Consider the following 20,749-nt stretch of genomic DNA (forward strand, 5'->3'; position numbering starts at 1 on the left):
TAACATAATGTAATAATATTTAGTATTATCACATCTAGGTGGAAAAAAAATGTAATTTGTACTACTGTCTGTTCAAAATAAATGAAAAGAAACCAAGCATAGTAGATTTGTTTTTTTCCCCTGTTGTACCGAAATCATATCGAACCGTGACCCCCGAACCGAGGTACGTACCGAACCGTGACATCTGTGTACCGTTCCACCCCTAATACATATATAAATATAAATAAAAATGCTAGTAATATATGTAATTTGCTTTCTCAAGACATGACTGGAAATTATTACTTTCTTTTTGATCAGCTTCATTTAAACAAACAAGCAAGGTGTAATTTTCAGACAGCATGTTTGATTATTACAAATGTTTGCCAAGGTTAAAAGTGTGAAATGAGACGAGGTAAACAGTAGTTTAGAAAAAGCAGTGATTTTAGAAAAAACATCTAGAAAAGCTGCACTTTTGTGGAATCTGCTGAGCTACTACTCTGTGATGTGACAAATACCGGTTACAATAGTAGCATTACTCACCGGCACTGGTTTGTGTGCTACGCTATCTCTGCTGAATTTGATAATGCCTGTAGGTACCTGGCATGGAGACAATGATTTGGGGAGTGTGTTAAACTGCACTAACCAGCCAACAGTAGGATCCCATGTGACCGAGCCAAAGCAGGAAAGCGTAATTGGCTCTCCCTTAATTCACATTGTCAATATTAAGCTGTGTACAGCTGCGGTAGAGCTAAATGAGTTCTATTAGAGCCATCTAACCAACTGCAGTCTGCGTCCAGATCTCTAAGTGAACTTATTTGCAGTGTGTGCTTGTATTGGCTCTTTTACTGAAGCTCTGAAGTCAAGATGCAGTTAACCTTTGGTGCATGTTTAAGGGCTTTGAGATTCGTCCACGTTTGTCCAATAATAGTATATATGCATTTTTGACCTTAAAACTCTTCTTGACTGTTTTTCGCTCACATTTATTTGCATAACTCTTAAAAACCACCAGCCAAGCAATTTAGAAAATTAAAGCACTGGTGGGCAAAAAAAACAATTTATTTGTTTTAAACAATTTTGCTCTTGGCTCTTTGGCATTATTTATTAACTCTCTTGGCATATTCAGATTGAAAAAAAAAATCATAAAAGTAAAATGTTGATTGTACAGTGAATTTCAGTGTTGCTAAGCAGACTTGTTACTAAATATGCCGGTGTTTTCTTAACATATTCTTGACCTCAGGTGGGCTAATACCCGTCAGGTACCACATGCCTCAATCCCAGAATGTGATCCACTGTCTTCTACCCTGTGTCTAAACACAGACTCAGGTGGAATAACAATGTAGTCATCCCTTTTTTAAGACTCTTAGTTGCTGTGTTTGTATTTTTGGAGCATCACATCGAGTAGTATGTTTACATGGCCTGATAGGAATGTTTGTGACCCTTTTGTGCATTATTTTTGTGCGTCACCCTGTTGTAAAAGCAAGTTTAGCTAATGGCGATCCCCTTTGAAGACCCCCCTTTCACGTATATATTTTGTTTAGTTTTATGTGCCGCATGTGTCATCCGGCCCCTGAAGTGACATGTGAGAGTTTGCTGAGGAGTCCAGGGGAATCAAAAGTTCTTTTTTACAAACCCCTAGAATGTGTCTGCTAATTTTAGTTGTGTGTAATGTGCAACAGAGTCACATGCCAGGGTGATGTTACCCTGACACTGGAGCCATGGACTGTGTGAGATTTGGTGAGTTTTTATATAAATGCTGTTGCCAGCATGACTGAGGATCTCTGTTGCAAGGCAGACGGCCCTAGAGCTCTTGGCAACATGGACTATATATACATGGAGGCGTGATGGATGTGCTGATTGATGTATTGGTGAGGTAATGTATGAACATGTTTGTCATTGAGAAATCAAAACGTCCAAACCGGACAATCCGCCTGCGGAGTTTACATGAGAAATGTGACCTTTTATCTTTCCCACGGGTAATTGGAGTTTAATTAGCTTTGTAAACTTTACTCTTTCTTCGCTTTTGTTTTTTTGTTTATCTCCCACCTTGATGTGACCGCTAGGAATGTGTGAACAAAAGCGTGATTGCTTACTGGCACAGACAGCCAGGTGTTTGTGGTTTAGGACTAGGATGTGAAGTTTGTTGTAGTGCTGATGGGACAGCAGCAGTTGGGTAATTTAGTTGCTGTTTGTTAAGCTCCTCCAATGACCACCAAATTGCTCCAACAGCCAAGGTGGGAGAGATGACGTTGGCAGCCCAGAACACTTTTTATCGATGAGATCATTCTCTTGCCCCAGACACTTAATAGTCCTTGTTGCAGAAGGTTTCTCCTCTCCAGCTTTCTAAATAGTTGCAGAGCTTGGCTTGTCACTTCTTGGGATCTTCCAGGACTCAGGTTGGCTTCGTTGCTGTGGAATTAGTTTGTTTTGAGTTCTGTTCTTAGTTATGCAGTTTCATTCTTCAATTTTTCTTTTTTTGAATGGGAATCTGACTCAGGTATACAAGAGTAGAGATCAATATCTCTACCTCAACTCTCCCAGTGGGACTTGGTCCGGGTTCAGAGCATCAGAGCAGAAAGGCAGGCCTGCAGGCACCTGTCCATCATGCCAGCCCCCAGAGTGTACCGCTTCCCGCAGAAGATCAGCCGGACTGAGATCATCTTGAGGAGTGAGTTTGATGGGGAGGGATGGGGCTCCCAGCAGGGGCAGTCAGGTACTTTGGGATGGTACATCTCTATTTCCAGGACTAAATGGTCACTGCTGGGTTCAAATAAACTGTGATGTGCTTGAGGTATGTAGTAAAATGGCTATGAATAAAACAGAATAAACCCCATTAAGATGTAACAACCTTTTTCAAATCTGACCTTTGTAAAAATCTGGATAAGTATTTGATATGCTTAAGCCTGGTTATCAGATTCTGTCCTAGAAATAAAGCATCATCTGTCTGAGCACCAATGAAATGAAGTCATGTGATACAATGTTTGTTTACCATAAAGAAAAATTATTCAATTTGTTACACAATTTAAAGGCATTGTGCTTGATTTGAAGTGCACCATAGATAATAATAGATTTACTACCAAAACAAGTAAAAAAAATAGTTTGAAAATCCCAAGCAGCCAGTCAAAACAGCAGCGGCTCAGCCAATAGAATTAGTTTAGTGGCAGGATTACAGGGCTTCACAGTGTGAGCTTCTCACTCATATTTGCAACTTAAAATGATGTGTGAACTGTAAAATGTATTTAGCAGCACATGTGCGAATTTAAAAAAAAAAAGTCCCAGTGGGTCCTTAAAATGTCTAGAAAAAAGTATTTTTTTGATATCTAAGGTCATAAAAAATCTTGATAACAAATGTCTTAATTATCATATTAAGAGGTCATACATTTGGGCATGGAAAAGCAGGAATCGCAATATACCCCAATGTCATTATTAAACTTCAAAAAGATATGATTTCATTAAATAAATATGAGCACTGCATGTTTCGAAGTAAAAACGTGGCAGCAGTTCATATTCAGTGAAAACTACGCAATATTGCTTATGATCTACTGTTGATAAATTATGACAATGTTTTCTTTATTGTGTTTATATTGTTGTAGATGGTTGTGAGAGTGCTTATTTTATCTCCCTTATCTTTTTGAATGAGCAGCTGGCAATAGTAAAGCATAAACATTTCAAAATAAGAGTCACCATATATTTCGGTCTTGTTTATTGTTAAAGGATTTGGTTGCCTGTCACAGGAAGGAAAGACTTAACACATTATTCAGTATATAGTATTAGCACAATAATCTGTTTATTACAGATTTTTCAATTTAGTTGCACAGGTGATCATTGGGGAAAAAATTAAGCATCAAGCTCTGTTTTTTTTTTTTTTTTGCATTACTTCAGCTTTGAGCACATGGCAATTTGTAAGTTTCATCAAACCAAGTACGACAGAAACTCCGTTCTAGATTTGAATCTGTTAAACGTCAAACCAAAATACTGGTCAAGGTATGTTAATTGTGACAGCTGACAGATTTTGTTCAATCAAACCACTTAACCACTCCACATTCCTTTCCTGGGTTTTAACAGCACAGCCATACCAAGTTTATCACGAGAAGTCATTAAATGTCTCAAACAGATTGTCCATAATGATCCAAGAGCTGCTCTCTTTTTCTCAGTGAATTGTGTGCTTGTTTTAGCTCTGTGTGCTGAGTCTTTTCACTCCTTTTGCAGCCATTCTCACATTCTCAATCTTGGTTATCCTGTAGGTTATTTTTTTTTCTCCATTTGATTTGCCTTTCCAAGATAATACGGTTTTCCAATGTCATTTCAGCTTTCTGACACAATGTAATGAATCTAGTTTGACAATAGCTTCTAAAGACATCCGTTATCTCAACAAAAGATAACACATTGTATGGACTACAGTTTGACAGGATGTCTTTAGATAAAAGCAGTCTTGCCAGCTTATTTCAGAAGTGCTAAAAATGATTGTTTACACCCTGCACATGTTCAGTGGTCGGATTTTTTTTCATTTGGACTACAAATGGCAGAACTGTTTCCAAGCAGAACTTCTTTTATTAGGCAACATTGCATCAAAAAGCCTCCCCCCAATGATTTTGCAGCTCATGGCACTGCAGTTGTTTACCCACCCCAGGGCTGAAGTGGGATCAGGTGATGCTATTTAGTATCTCTGGGGTAATGCCGAACACTGAAAACATCAACACCTCGTACATGAGGCAGTTGAACTAGGGCCAGTAGTATTCCTAGTTATTATTTTATTTTATTTACGATTTTTTATTAAGATTTTTTATTTGTTTCATTTTATTTTTTATTTTTATTATTTTATTTTATTTACAATTTATTAAGTTTTTTATTTGTTTCATTTTATTTTTTATTTTACCATTTTATTTCATTTTTACATTGGAGGTTATCAAATCTGTGTGGACATAACAGACCGTGTCATTGGATGGACAAACTATTTTGAGCAAGTTATAGTAAGTAGAACCTGGTGAATTCTGCTATTTTAAGGTCCCAGTCCCATTTCTTGCCAGATTTTCTGTCTCTGTCTTTGAGCCCTGAATAACGAGACTCGTCATAACCGTGATGCTAATGATTTTCCTTATATCCTAATCCTAGGATGCCTGCTAAAACAGACCAAGAGTCTCCTTTGACTCGTTCACCTTTCTACCACTGAGACAGAAATCCTGTATGCATTGACACGCGACATTTCTTTTGACTCGCATAATCTTGCTTTAATAACGTCCCATTTAACCGGTTCACATACTTGCTCAGAATCCAATCAAAATCGGTTTAGAGCTATCGGACTAATGGTTTGCTTCCTCATCTTCAAATTATGCAGTACTTGACTGTAATTTTCTCATTTGTGGAAGCACAACTGTGGAATTAATTGGAAGGCTTGGGCCCGTGTTGTGCGAAACATATGAGTGATAAGGGGATTTGTGTTGTATTTACAAGGTGACAGCATCAGGGTGTGGTAATGAGGCTCTGTGTCAGATGATGTTTGTTTTTCCCAAATGTTGTTGTAAAACATAGAGGAGAAAAAAATGGTCTTTCAAGAACAGGTGGTGTCTCAATCTTGGACTGATTGTCAAGCCTTTGGGCATAATTAATGGTGCTTGCTAAGAGAAGCATCCCAATTACTATTGCTCATATGTAGGTTTAGGAATCGATTTAATGTAAATGAGTTACTCCACTATTGCTAACAAATTAGTTTTTATCCAGAACAACCATGACCATGTCACACACATTTGTTGATCGCCTAATTTGTGTTTCTGTTACTTACCGCGTTGCACCTGATTAGTGCATTTATGGATTAATGTGGATGTTTTATGTTTGTTAAAAAGATTCACACAAAAATTAGCATTTGGTTATAATTTACTTAGCCTCATGTCATTCCAAATCTGTATGAATTTATTTAAAACAGATGATGATATCTCAAAGAATATTTAGATTTTTTTTGGGGGGGGTCCATACAGTAAATGTCAAGCCAGTTTCGCACCCGTTGACTTTCATTGTATCGACCGAAATCTTAAAAATATCTTTTGTTGTTCCACAGTTTAAGTAAAATAAAATTAAAAATGAACAAGCAAACAAATTTAAAAAAAAACTATAAAATGATAACCAAACATTTCTTGGCATACCATTTCATATATTTTGAGTTGAAAAAAAGAATATGAAATGAGATCCAGTATTATTTTATGTATTAATATACAGGTGCATCTCAATAAATTAGAATGTCGTGGAAAAGTTCATTTATTTCAGTAATTCAACTCAAATTGTGAAACTAATGCACCTGTATGGTGACATTTACAATAGTATTATATATTTATGTGGTATGTACATATAGTAAGTACTGGTAAACTACGCAAAGTTTCAGAAGGAAACAGAATTTCTTTTTCCTCCCTTGAGCTCATTGTGCTCTTATTATGGTCCTAAAGTATGGTGTGAATTTTGATGGTGTGAAAGATGATTCAGCTCTCCGGTGTATTCATGGCTATTAGTTGTTGGTGACATCATCCGATAACTTGATTTCAAGCCCATTACTTGGTCCTGCGGCCAAGACAAGCTTTGTTTCTCTCTGTCAGTGCTTAGAGAAACTTCATTGATCCTCCCTGAGGAAAATAGTATTTTTTTCCCCCTCATTTTTCTGAAGTGTATATCTAAAATTTGCCCTTCATAGTAGATCTCCAGATTTTAGTGTCTCAGCTGTATCTCGTTGTCCTTGCCTCGAAATGGTTAAACCCCCTGTTTTCCTCCAACCCACCTGATCATAATAGTTGGGATGTGGTTGTAACATTGACCGCTTTACCCTTCGCCCATCCAGGCATGAATAATTGATCAGGTCCGGAAAGTGCAATAAGTGGACCACATCCTGCTCAGTGAACGTTGTGGCAGAGCGTCTAACGTCTGACTGCCAGCCTGTTGGTCCAGTCTTTTTTTTTTTTTTACCACTGCAGTGTTTGCTTGAGAATAGCCAGAACAACATGCTGCTCTCTTTGAGATCTCATGGAGTCATTGATGGCAGTTTAGGAGCTGATGCGAATGTCTTTAGTGCACTTGTTACAAGTGTACCTAAAGATCAGGATGGACTTCTACAATACATCTGCTGTCAGAAGAGGCTTGGTGGTTCCCTCCTCTCATGTAGGTGCTATTCTGACTCTTTAGCTTTCTGTTGGTCCGTAAACAATCCATTAAGAAGTAGAAACATAAATGGAGCTGATATTTAGGTGTGATCTCTGGTTTCACTGACTTTTATATTTTATTTATTTATTTATTATTTTATTTTATTATTATTTACTATTATTTTATTATATTATTTTGTTATTTTGTGTTTGAATAATTACTAATAATTAATAATTACATATTTGTGCGAATTCAGCAAGCTAAGGTGGTACAAGAAACAAGTTTATTGTTATTTTTATTATTTTTAATACATATTAAACTAATATAAGATGCACATTTAATTATGCTTCTAGTGATGCATCATGTTTATTATTTATATTTTATTTTTTATAATTAATATCATATTGACTTAATTATTATTTTATTTTATTTTATTTGTGCATGCTAGTAGAATAAGTAGTCAATTTGTAGGTTATGCTATCTGTGTGTGATCTAATGGCAGTACATTACCAAACTGGCTTGAAGGAGGATCAGTCCATATTAAAGCTGACACTGAGTGCTTTTGGACCAGAGCCAGCCTTTAAAGTGCTGTTCAGATTGGCCAGGGTTAAATGGGCCAAGTATACTTGCCTTTGTGTCAGAGTTTCAAATTACAGTCATTGCACTCAAAAATCTCCATAATGGCCATAAAAACAAATCAAGTTAATATTTGTATAACTTGACCTTGGTCTCTGGAGAGACTATATCTGCTGACTCATTAGATTATATCTGAATAGCTTTGATAATTTGTGATTAGCTCATCACGTTTTAAGAGTAATGTTGAGTAATGTTTCTGTTCAAGGAAGGAAGAGAAACTGAGGGTGCCTGCTTATATAACAGGGCCTTTTACATACACATTAAGGCTAGCGTAGGTGTGTTTTATGTGTTAAAGACAAAGAACATTTGAGAAGGGAATTTGCAGAGAGGGTTACACAAACATGGACAATCACGAATGGTCGGTTTTCTTAAAGTGGGGCACAGAACTGTAATTTTAGATTAGATTTGACAGATGAGTTGATTACTGCTTGGCTTGTCCAGATGGCTCAGCTCTAATGTCATATTTTTTCATGGAGTCTTGTGCTGTAGGGAGAATTCTGCATTCAGACTTGTTTAATCCAATTAATGTGTTCTGCAAGCCATTTGTTTCTGGTTAAAGTTGAGTTTAGCTTTGCTACTTGGTGTGCATTGCATGCCATGATCTACTTTGCTGCAACTTTCATGTTGATGTAAAAAAGATGCTACTTATTATCCCAGGACAGATGTTGTTTTATGTTTTGTAAGTCATGTTTTGTTAAATGTTGTTTTATGTTGTTTTGTCTTGTTTTATATTGTATTTATGTTGTGTGAAACATGTTTTGTTGTTATGTTTTGTATTTTATGTTTTGTTAATTGTTGTTTTGTTTTGTTACGTTGTTCAGGTTTTATATTGTTTTTTTGCTGTTGTTTGTTTTTGTTTTTTAGGTTTTATGTTATGTTAAATGTTATATTTTTATATTATTTTAGTTTATTTTTTAAGTTTTTGTTGTTTTTTGTGAAATTGTTTTATGATGTTTTTATGATATGTAATGTATGTTAAATGTTATGTTTTGTTATGTTGTTCTTCAGGTTTTGTATTGTTTTGTTTTTTGTTATTTTTAGGCTATTTGAAGTTGTTATTTTTAAAGGCTCTTTTTTATACTTTGTTAAATGTTTTTTTTTTTTATATATATATATATATTTTTTTTTAGGGTTTATGCTTTTTTTTGTGAAATGTTATGTGTTATGTGAAATGTTATGTTTTGTTATTTTAGCTTGCTTAGATTTTATTATTTTGGCATAATCCATTTTAGAGAAATACATTCAAAACATTTTCAATTATCGGCCTTTTGTTGGGCAGATGGTCTCAAATCAGCAATGTGGACCAGACCTTTTGCTGTGTTGTCAATAGTTTGTCTGTATGTTGCTATTTAGACTACCTTCCCCCACTAAAATGATGAAACTGCAGGAAAGAAACAGGTCAAACAGGTGTAACGATAAAAAAGTTCTTGTTTTTGCAGTGCTCTGCTGTGTGTAGCAAATAAACAAGAAATGGCAGAGGGCATATGAAGTCTGGTAATGAGCTACAGAGAGGGCCTTTCCTCCAGACTCTGTAAACAGACCTCTCTCACCTGCACAATGCTGCATTGATCGATTAGTCAAGCGTGTCACGGCAGAGACTTGTCCTGTGCTCGTGCTAAGCTTTCATTCAGACCTCAACCTTCCTCTGCTCTCAAATTCAGCCTGGCAAAATAAGCAAAGCCTCTATACTCAAACTATGCTGTAAATTAAGACAATATCAAGGCTTGGGTTTCCATCTGCATTATATATTTCCAGCATGAGGTCATCAGCCAGCCTTCCTTCCTTCCATTTATATTTTCATTTTATTTTAGTTTATAATAATGTTTGTTACAGTTATGCATAAGCTTCCATTTCTAACGAAGTTCTGTTTAGAGAAAAATGCTATAATGTTACGTTTTGTTTAGATAAAGTGACAAATATGTGAAGTTTCGGTGCTTAGCACTTCTTTTTTTTTTACGTGATAGTGATTTGAACTGCTGCTGACGGTTCCTTTTACAGATAATCATTTCCCCTTTCCCTGATATATAATGTCCTAATTAACTCTTGCTGTCCAACACACCTGATCAATGTGTCTTGCAACCAGTGGCCCATGTTTCTCTCTCTCTCTCTAAAACCTGATCTTCTGTTACTCTTTTGGGGCTTGTCCAGCGTGCTTTACATTATTGATCAGATTTCAAAGTTTTTTCCAAGTTTCAAACTGATGCTCATTCCAGATTTTTCCCTTTTTTCCACAGGCCCCCCGATGCCAAGACAGACCCCTCAGGTGCAGAATGGCCCTTCACCAGAGGAGCTGGAGGTGCAGAGAAGGTAAAAACCAAAGTTACAGACACTGACTGCAGTAATCCGTATAAACAGGGGTTGATGTGTAGTAGTGGCTTGAATCAGCTAGCAAACAAAAAGCCTTTGGGTTCTGATGCTTACTCATCATTTAAAGGTGTGGTAAGTTATTTATTTGTTTCATGGGCTCTTATTTGTTTTCCCCAAATCCCAACAGAACTGTGATATTTACTCAAAATTAATTCTTTAAGGTGTAAAATAGGGCTGCAAAGCGATTAATCGGTTCAAAATAAAAGTTTGTTTACATACTATATGTGTGTGTACTGTGTATATTTATTATGTATATATAAATACACACACATACATCTATAATTAAGAAAGAATATGTTAGATTTATAAAGTATTTATATTTAGATCTAATATAATTTATATACAAGTGTTTACATACAAATGCATACAATACATACAAATATATTTTTTAAATAAATGCATATATGTGTGTGTGTGTATGTGTTTATGTATACATAATAAATATACACAGTACACACAAATATAGTATGTAAACAAACTTTTATTTTGAATTGATTAATCGCTTTGCAGCCCTAGTGTAAAATTTGTTTTAGTGGGAAAATTACATCCACAAAACACCTTCCACCCCCATGAAGAACATGTGCACTCATAGATTACGAGTTGACATCTGCATGTGTGATGGTGAGAATATGAACCAGGTGAACTCTCACACTGCAGAATCCGATTGTATTCGTCTGAAAGAAGAATGTCATATACAACTAGGATGGCTTGAAGGTGAGTAAATCATGGGGTAATTTTCATTTTTGGGTGAACTATCCCTTTAAGCATGGCATTTAAAAAAAATTTTTATAAAAAAATAACTATCTGAAAAATGAAAAAGTATATAGAATTTAATTATATTTACGTTTATAAATATATTTTTATTTATCCCAGTTTTTTTATAATTTTTTTTTTTTAACCCAGATGTACTCGTGAATTTTTTTTTTTTATGTGGTTACATCAGCTGAAAAATCATTACGAAGGAGCAGAAAGAGTATGAAAATCCTTCTGCCCAATTTTTTCTTTAGATTAACGTACGTGACAAATCATTCACAGTAAGAGCTGAGGCATTTATTATGTAAAAAAGGTCTATTTTAAAATTGTGTTGTCGTTAATGACTTAATGAAAGTTATTAGCCTTTGCCTCGACGGAGAGTAGATCTGCTATGCGAGTGTTTCTCCATCAGTGATGCATCATTCCATGAGATGAACCCAAGGGAGTCTGGGATGCTCTATTGAATACTGAATATGATCTCAGTCTTTTGATGGTGACTCAGCAGTGGTCATGTCCTACTTCTCTGCTACAGAAGAAATGTTAAATCTTCACAGGCTTTATCTGCAGAGCCCCTGCAGCCTGTTAAACATTAACCACTGGTGTATTCCCTGCGTGCTGTGAGCCAGGCGAGGACGGCGTTGGACAATGCTGCACGTCCTGCATAACAAACATTGTTTGGCTGGCTTTTTCACTCCAGACAGATATGCTCCACGGCATAGTGAAGTGTGCCCGAGGAGGGTGCACGGCTTCAGTACACTGCAGGCACGATACTGATTTATAATCATGTGTATGTTACATCAAGACGGTGTTTTGGGATTTATTAAAATAGTGTGGGACAGACAGTGCTTTCTCTTGCATAGTTAAATGCTGTGGAGGGCTTAATAGCTCTGGCCTTCCCTTCAAAACTGGCTATTTTTACACAAATAATGTTCTGTGAAGTAATTTTGAAGTCGTTTTAGTGTTGGGTCAGATTAAAATAAGATATTAAATAGACTGCAAAAATAAATGATGGGACCCATCCAGTTTTATTATTACTTGTTTAAAATAATATATTTTTTATATATTATTAATATTATCTATTTTTCGGTTTCTATTTTAAATTTAGTATAAATTGTAGTAATTTTATGTGCTTTTGTCATTATTATTATTATTATTTTGATTTAGCTTTATATTTTTTCAACTTAATTTCAATAAATTTTCAATCATTTTTAATAGTTTTAGTTAACAATAATACTGGATCCACCTCTTTGAAATTTCCATTGTTAAAGAAATTGTATGATAGCGATGCATGGCTACTTTTATGGTACATATTTAGTATTTTGGTTTTACAACTCAAAATGTCAGTTCAATTAAAGTTCAATTAAGATTAGATTTTGCTTACATATAAAAGAGACTCTTAGTTATTTCACTTACACTTTATTTTACAGTATGTGCACTTACCCGTGCTTACAGTGTGCTTAAGGAAGTACTGGATAATATACCGTATTGTCCCGAATATAAGACGATATTTTTTTCTTGGAAATACATCTGAAAAATCGCTGTCGTCTTATATTCAGGGTCTAGACTTTGACATTTCAATAATACACCCACAACACTAGGTGGCGCCAAATACGCATAAAACGAGTGTGCCATGAAATACGTAATGTAATGCGTGTTGTAAAGATTGCGAGTAAAAACAAAAGAAGCAGAAAACCTTACAGCTGCATGAGTTGTGACTGTCACGTTAGCCTGATGGCACCAAACTCTCTTTGTGATTTTAAAACGTATGACAGTACCCAGATTTGAAGACTACAGTAAGATTTAACTTCTACTGTTAATAAGATTTTGGTAGGCTACTATTAGATGGATAGCCTAAATGTCCTAATTCAAATGGGCTAACGTTACCTGTTTTTTTTTTTTATGGTATATGAAAAAGTGTATATTTTTTAAATGTGATTGTTGGTACATTTTACCAGTTTTTACCATACTTTCAAAACAAATATTAAAATAGGAAAAATATGCAATATGAAAATGTGTTCTACTGAGAAAAAACAAGATTTGGTTTTTAAAAAGCCTTTTTCCAAAAGGTACATCTGGAAAAGGGGGGGGGGGGTCGTCTTATAATCAGGGTCGTCTTATATTCGGGCCAATATGGTAAGTTAACTACTTGGGTTAGGTTTAGGGGTAGGTTCAGGGTAAGTAACTAGTTATTACCCAGTTATTATAATTAATATAACAAGTATATGAGTAACAGGACTATAAAATAAAGTGCTATCATTATTTCTGTAAATAATTCAGGGCATTATTTCAAATTTACAATCAGTAACATGTCTTTTTGAACTAATCATTAAAGTGCCAACTCATAAAAGTCATTAAATTTAGGAATCGGACACCACTGGTTACACACTGTTTTTGACTCATTCAAAAGAAACATGAGGGTTAGCAATAATCATTTTGGGGTGAACTGTCCCTTTAAGGAAGTTGAAACAGTCATTCATAGGTTCTAACATCTTGTGTTCATCAGTCAGGTGCTGTAGTGTACATATAGTGGAAATGTTCCTTATAAGGATATTTTCCCCTTTCTGTGGAAGATCTGCCAGAAAGTAAAGGCATTCTAAAAGAATGTCTTTGAGTGCGTGTAATGGAGTTGGCCTGCTGCCGCCCACCCGGCCGGCCGACAGCCATATTTAGCTATTGCAGTCAATGGAACTGGAAGCATGCTTGGTGTCTGATGTCATCTCGTGATGCAAACCTGATACAATACTGCTGTGAAGGAGAGCAGAAGAAAGGAATGAGAGGCAGGTTACTCACAGACAATTTATAAATAGCTATCAGGGCATCTGCATACTGTCAGAAGACGAATTAGGAGTGCTGTCAGACAGGCCACAGGACTCTGGTGGTGTGTCAAAGGATTTCTGAGGTCACTTTAAAATAAAGGTCACATGCTTGCATGGAAGGTGCTACTAGGAATTTTAGTTATTGTTATAATGCACCGATTGAACTGTTACCTTGAAAAGACATTGATTTACAGACAGAACTTTAGATGCATAACACGACTTTTATTTTGATCACAGACTGCAATTTATCTTAATAGCAAGTAGTTTGACCAGTGCAGACCACCTTAAAATGAAGAAATTGGTGTTGCATAATATCCTAATACTTGTAGTAACAATTACATTGAAGCAATGACTGAAAAGTGCAGTTTTAATTCAAAATAGAGACTTCAAGAAAATTCTCTGTGGTTTTACGTCTAAATTCTTTTAGTATGAGTCTGTGTCCATTTTTGTTTGTTTGTGCAAAACAACCACTATGGTTGAGGCCCAGAATGTTTCTTCCCGGAGCAATTTTTCGGGATTGTGTTCTTTTTGTCTTTTAATTTTGTGGAGAGTTTTAGTACACACATGCTTTGAATTAGAGACTCGAGCATTTCTGTAAACCTCACGATGAAATGATGACAAAAACTCTTGAACGACCTCAAAAATGATCTTGTGGCGCATTTATACCCCTTTAGGTCTGAAATGCATGCCATCCCCTGTACTGAGACATGCTACATTTGTATTACTTTCCTGCTGGGAAAAATAAATATTTGGTCATGTCTCCCGTCACCAGGACATCACGGATTAGTTTCCAGGGGATTACATGTATAAAAATATAGGTTGTAGTTTTTAGCTTTCATGTTTTTCTACAGGCCATTCCAACTCCAGCAGGACCGCAGTGACATGTGGGTCGACTCGTGTTCTGTGAGCCAAAAATATCCCGTATTAGTATTTGATTAAAAAGACATGAAGTGGCATAATGGGAGGATAAAAATAGTCAGCAGGACGCTGATACAGGTTTGCTGCTCTGCCGGCTTTCAGCACATCTGTCAGGTGGAGACACAAAAGAACATTTTCCCCATCCATATCCCGCTAGCAGTGCGAGAAAAGAGCCACCACCTCATTAGCAGACTGATAGCATCATTTAAAGCGGATTGTCGTAATCATAACCACTTCTTCACACTTCAGCACAATAATGCGCCGGATCGCTCGGCAGCCTCATCCAGATGTCTGTCATCTCTTTATGAATGACCCTTCAGCTACAGAAAACCCACATCCTGCTTTCTGAGCTCCTTCGGGATGTGCTGTACCGCCCTCTCTGTTCAAAGATGTTCTTCCTTCTGCGTAAGGGGGAATCAGTGAGCTGGGGCCAAATTTGTTTACATTTTGGAGGAAGCATTGAAAAAGAAACAGCCAATGTTAACCAAATTGCCGAGCCTTTCCAGGAGAGAGGAGAGTTGGACTTGCCAAAAAGATTTCAATATGGTGCTCATTCTGCTCTCTTGCACACAATGGTCTGTCATTGTTTAGTCAATGTTGGCTTTTCTGCACATAATTATTTTTTAGATTTTCAAGCAATTTTTTCAAATATTGGTAGTGATATTTTGGACTACTTGTGACTTTCTTTTATATCACTAATCTTCATACAGCATTTTGGGGTCTGCAAGTTAGGAATGATACACATAACTTCACATAGCTTACTTCTTAATGAGTGTTTAATTAGTGTCGTTAGACTTAATGTAGACTTAGTGTCGTTAAACCTCGTACACACTAGGACGATTATCGCGCGTGCTTATCGCCGACGTTTTTCCACGCGTCTTTTGTGTTCATTCCCAAGCGATTTTCGCTGGCGATGAGCCTAGTGAACGTGCAAATTCACTCCCTGACATTAGATGGCGCTTAATGAAAAACAGAAATACCCCGGTACACATCGAATCCTATCGTCGGTGTGCACACTCACATTGGCGCACTTTGTTTAGTCACGATGCGTTAAATGTCAGCGATAATCGCGCGCGATATTCGTCCCGGTGTGAACAAGCCTTTAGTCCTTATAACATGTTGCATTAACAACTCTTTGTTAAATATTAAAAGTGTTGTAAGTGTATAATGAAAATAAGTGTCTCTTGTTTCACTAAGCTGACAGTTTTGTTTCAGTTTATCCACATTTTTCCTACGCCCCATGACACTTTGCGCAAATTATCAGAGTAACTTTTTACACCATAACCGTTAACACCACAAGCAATCAGCAAAAGGTTCGCTCTATGAACACAATAATAGGCATTTTCAAAAACTAGGTACAATGAGGTGACATTTTCACTCACCCTTCAACCATCGATCATTAAAAGGAAATTTTTAAAGTGTAAAAGCATTAACAAACTACTTGCAACATACCATGAACAACTCCTAAAGATCCCACTACTATCCGCAGTAATATTACGGATGTGTTAAATATCATTAAAGTAATGTATGTTTATATTTCGTAACAATACATTTTATAGCATCCGTGTGAAAACAAACCTGGAAAGAGACATGAAGATTTGGGGAGAAAAATTAAAGATTCTTAGTGCATTCCAGGGAATTATTCATGGTTTATATAGTAAATTAACTTGGGAGAGCAGACCACAAATGCACAGTATGTTGTATTTTTTTCATTTACTTACAGTGGAATACAAAGGAAACATGAAAATAATGAGGAGGAAAAAAATAATGCAGCAAGCTGAAAAGAGATGTTCTGTAGATATTGTTGTTATATCACTTCACATTAATATACTAAACGTAATGTTATTCTCCTAACTTCTGAAAATAGAAAATGAATGAAAATTGACAGCCCGTTCAGTCAAAATGATGGATAAGGATTATTTGCAGCTCAGTCCTATGATTTGAAAAGATTTGTTTTTGCAGTCTTTTTGAGTGGAACTTCCCCAAACTGGAAGTGCTTCCCATAATTTAAAGCGCAGTAGGCTCGTTAGGAAAAAGGTAGATACTCAAAATAGGTGAAAAAATCTGCTTGTGCAATAAGACAAAACACACTTGTATTTAAAGATACATTCTCTGAAGACCGGTAAGATAACTGTAAATTTATCTTACTTCAAGAATTTTAAAACTGGAAATTTGGACAAAATACTTAACGATCAGGGTATTTATCATAGAATAATGTGATGACTTGACAAGCACCAATGTAATAATTTTTCTATGCAATACAGATTTTTTTGGTATTGTTTTGCCAAAAAATTTATTTTCTATATCTTGTTATCCTGTATTTTTTATTGTAGTACTCCTGTTTTAAAACCTAATGAAGTCATACTGCCTTTGGAGTCTGTTGTAGTAAGTTGTTGGAAGACATTCTGAATCAGGCTGTGAGCCGCCTACACTCCCTTAGCTGCTGTTTCCTTGGTAACTGATGTCAGGATGGAGATGCCAATAAATGGATCTGCTGCATGTTTCCCATCTTTTAAGTCCTTCTTCCATGCTCGAGAAGGGAATGTTTGAGGGGAGGGTAAGCAAATTTTGCATTGCTTGTAGTTTTTCCTATATTAAGAATACTCTAAACTGCAGTAGAACTGTCATAAACTAGTGCAGATTCCAATTGGTCAATTGCCTGCTATTTGATCATTGTTTTAAAATCATTTTTTATGGGACTTCTTGACTTTCTCACTCTGTGGGCAGGTTTAACTTCTTGAAAGTATACTGGATGACCCTTTGACAAGAATCTCTGGGTCTGCTCCAAAATATGAGAACAATCCCTGTCATGCTTTAGTATGTCATTGCAGTGGAACAAAACCGTACCTTTACGTGGCCATGAGTTTTGTTGAAAGGGGTTATTATATAAATGCACTGGCATGTTGAAGAACTAGAGTGCTTGCTTTCCTGACATGATCAGAAAGAGGTGATACTTAAAAAAGTAAAATGAAAAAGGCCTAAAGTAAGCCCTTGGTGTAGCAGCACGGCTTGCTGAACCCCTCGACCCCATATTTTGGCCCCTTCCAGTCTCTCGCCTGAGAGAGCAGGGCCTGCTTCTAATTATAAGTGTTTGTGCTGCTCGTTATTTCAGAATGTTGTGATCTCCTATGCCAGGGAATGCGTATGTGTCCGATAGGATTACGCACAAATAAAGCTCTCAACCAAAACGGTATGAACTGCACTTGCAAACAGGTCTGGGGTGTCGTTCTTATTTAAGCAACAAGGAGCGCACACATTTGATCCCATAAATCCTTTTTCCTGTTGGTCAAATGCCAGTTTGGTTTAAAGTAATGTTTGTTCTAAGTTTATTTTAGCAGCTTCCGAAAACAAGAAGCCCTTGATGATATTATGACCTCTCCACCCCTGTAGGATCACTGGGATTGCATGGCAGTTGCATCATGAAAAGTTAACCTCGCCTAACCCGTAAGTGTCATGGAAATTAAATATAGGTCTCATAATATCACATATCCATTTGACCCTATTTCTTCTAAGCATTCAGTCAGCGCTCATCTCTATAGGGGACTTGTTCTAAAACCCTATCCAGAGATGATTTATGTATGGCTCCGGTATGGCTGCCATGGTCTTTTGGGGTAGTATATTATCACAGACATGAACTAGGCTTCCTCCGCTCTTTAATTACATCTCTGAGAGCATGGCTCAGGCTCAGCAGGGATTTTGGGGGAAGTGGGACACGCTCTCAGAAATCTACGCCTCAACAGCATTTCATAATGGAGTGGCTCAGAATATAATCCTCTGGGAACCCAGGTACAAGAACAACTCTGAAACAAGGCATCTACATTAAGCAGATACAGAGAACTCGGGCAGTAGACCAAGCGTATGGAAGATCTACATATAGGGTCCCTTGTGGATTCACTGTTGGCTCTATATAGTTTTAATCCCCTCTAATTAACCCAGCTGCATTTGTTGTATCCGTTTCAGATGTTCAAGAATCGATCCTTTGAAGCCATACCTTACCTAGCTTTTTATTACATGACAAAAAAAATGAATGCTACATCCATTGTGTCCACCATATTTTCATAATAACATGCCCCCAAACTCGGAAACTCTGGGCTTAAAGAAAGTTCAGAATTTCCCAGTTCACGTGCGTTCAGTTCATAAATAAGATATTTGAACACACCATCAGAATCGATGGTCATCAGTCAACTAAAGAGAAAAGCCTCATTTGAAAAAGATTTCAAGTGATAATAAATGAACAGAACCCTTACAAGCTATTCAACACTATGATACTGGGAATTTTACTATGACCTGAATCATTATGAGTTATTACATTTATATTAATTTACCTTGGAGCAAATGTATGTGTTCTTACTGATGTTACACACATTCATTTGAGAATGAAGACTGACACAGTTTAACCCACGGCCTGCACTTCTCAACATTTATTTAAAATAGGGTAAAGTACATTGTGTCACTATTTTAAGTGCATAGACTGTTTTACTACATTTTTGGATATCTTGTGTAAAACTCTGTTTAAAACTAAAGGTGCAAGACTTTAGTAGACATTCATTAGAAAACAGTCTGATAAGGCAGAAGGCAACAGTTGCTAGAGAAGGAGAGGTTTGTAATGCAGTTATCGTTCAGCATTTAATCAACTGTATATATGCTAATTCTGAATTATATTAAAGGATTAGTTCACTTCCAGAATAAAACTTTCTTGATAATGTACTCACCCCCATGTCATCCAAGATGTTCATGCCTTTCTTTCTTCAGTCGAAAAGAAATTAAGGTTTTTGAGGAAAAAAATTCCAGGATTTTTCTGGACTTCAATGGGACCCAATGGATTAAAAAAGTCCAAATTGCAGTTTCAATGCAGCTTCAAAGGGCTCTACACGATCCCAGCCGAGGAATAAGGGTCTTATCTAGCGAAACGATCGGTCATTTTCTAAAAAAAAAAAAAATAATTATATACTTTTTAACTATTATGTAGTCACGTTGGAAGGGCGGAAGTACCGACCCAGTGTTTACAAAGCGAACGTGCAAAGAAAGTCAACCGCCCTTTACAAAAAAAGGTAAAAAACGATGTCTGACAATTTTGAAGTTGGAGGAGAAAATGAGAGTTTTTCGCCCTACCCTACCATTTTGAATCGAAGTACACAGACAAAGAACTAACCATGTGTGACCTTTCCAATGTGACTACGTAATGCGTAAAATCACAATTTGGACCTTGAACCTGTTGGGTCCCACTGAAGTCCACTATATAGAGAAAAATCCTGGAACGTTTTCCTCAAAAAAAACTCTGACTGAAGAAAGACAGACATGAACATCTTGGATGACATGGGGGTGAGTAAATGATCAGGAAATGTTTATTCTGAAAGTGAACTAATCCTGTAACTGAAAAGTAGAACATTTGATACATTTGGTATTTTGATATAAATGTGAATGGCCCTGCAGTTGAGATAATGTCTTGCACATGCTTTGTAGCTTTGGTCTGAGATTTGAAGTCGATTTCAATGACGGGACTGATGAGACAGCAGGAGTGACTGTATCCGTTGGAGCCTTAGGCGTGAATTTGCTCTTCTAAAGGGGTCTTAGATTGAGGTGTGGTTTCCCATATTGTTCTCTTCTTTGGAAACATGTGGAGGCATGATGTTACTGCATCTAAGCTAGAATTTGTCATGATGATGACTGTCATGCTGAGTGGAAGGTGTGTCTGGCAAGGTCCCAGGAAATGACATCATGTACACCCATTCATACAAAAAGACGTGTGGGAGATTATTAGCCAGATGGAAAGAGCAGGATCACCTGTTTTAATGCAAACCCCGATGACGAGACTGATGTGCCTTATTTATCATCTATCCAGTTTCCCATGACAGCTGTCTGTTTTCACAAACACAGTGGGGAGACAGTTTAAACTATTAAACCTCAACAGTTATATAAACTAACAAAAAGTTAAAGTGGGTGTCTTAAAAGAATAGTTTGCCTCCTAAAATGTCTCATTGTTTACTCGCGTTTCCATGGCTTTTCCCAATAGTTACCTCAAAATAATTATAAAAATATATTAAAAATATATAAATATAATATATATATCCCAGGCAGAGGCGGACAAAGTACTCAGCTCCATTACTTGAGTGAAAGTACAGATACTGCTGGTCAAATATTACTCCATTACAAGTAAAAGTTGT

General features: G+C 36.5%; 1 protein-coding gene across 1 annotated transcript in view; it reads left to right on the forward strand.

The window, feature by feature from the left end:
* Positions 1-20,749, forward strand: part of LOC107732354 (protein enabled homolog) — an 82,202-nt gene that overhangs the window by 41,441 nt on the left and 20,012 nt on the right. The window contains exon 4 of the mRNA XM_016543650.1: positions 9,966-10,038. Within this exon, the coding sequence (XP_016399136.1) occupies positions 9,966-10,038 (73 nt within the window). The remainder of the gene's footprint in view (positions 1-9,965; positions 10,039-20,749) is intronic.

Source organism: Sinocyclocheilus rhinocerous, unplaced genomic scaffold (genome assembly GCF_001515625.1).
Source record: "Sinocyclocheilus rhinocerous isolate Xijiao unplaced genomic scaffold, SAMN03320098_v1.1 scaffold68, whole genome shotgun sequence".
Lineage (NCBI taxonomy): Eukaryota > Metazoa > Chordata > Actinopteri > Cypriniformes > Cyprinidae > Sinocyclocheilus > Sinocyclocheilus rhinocerous.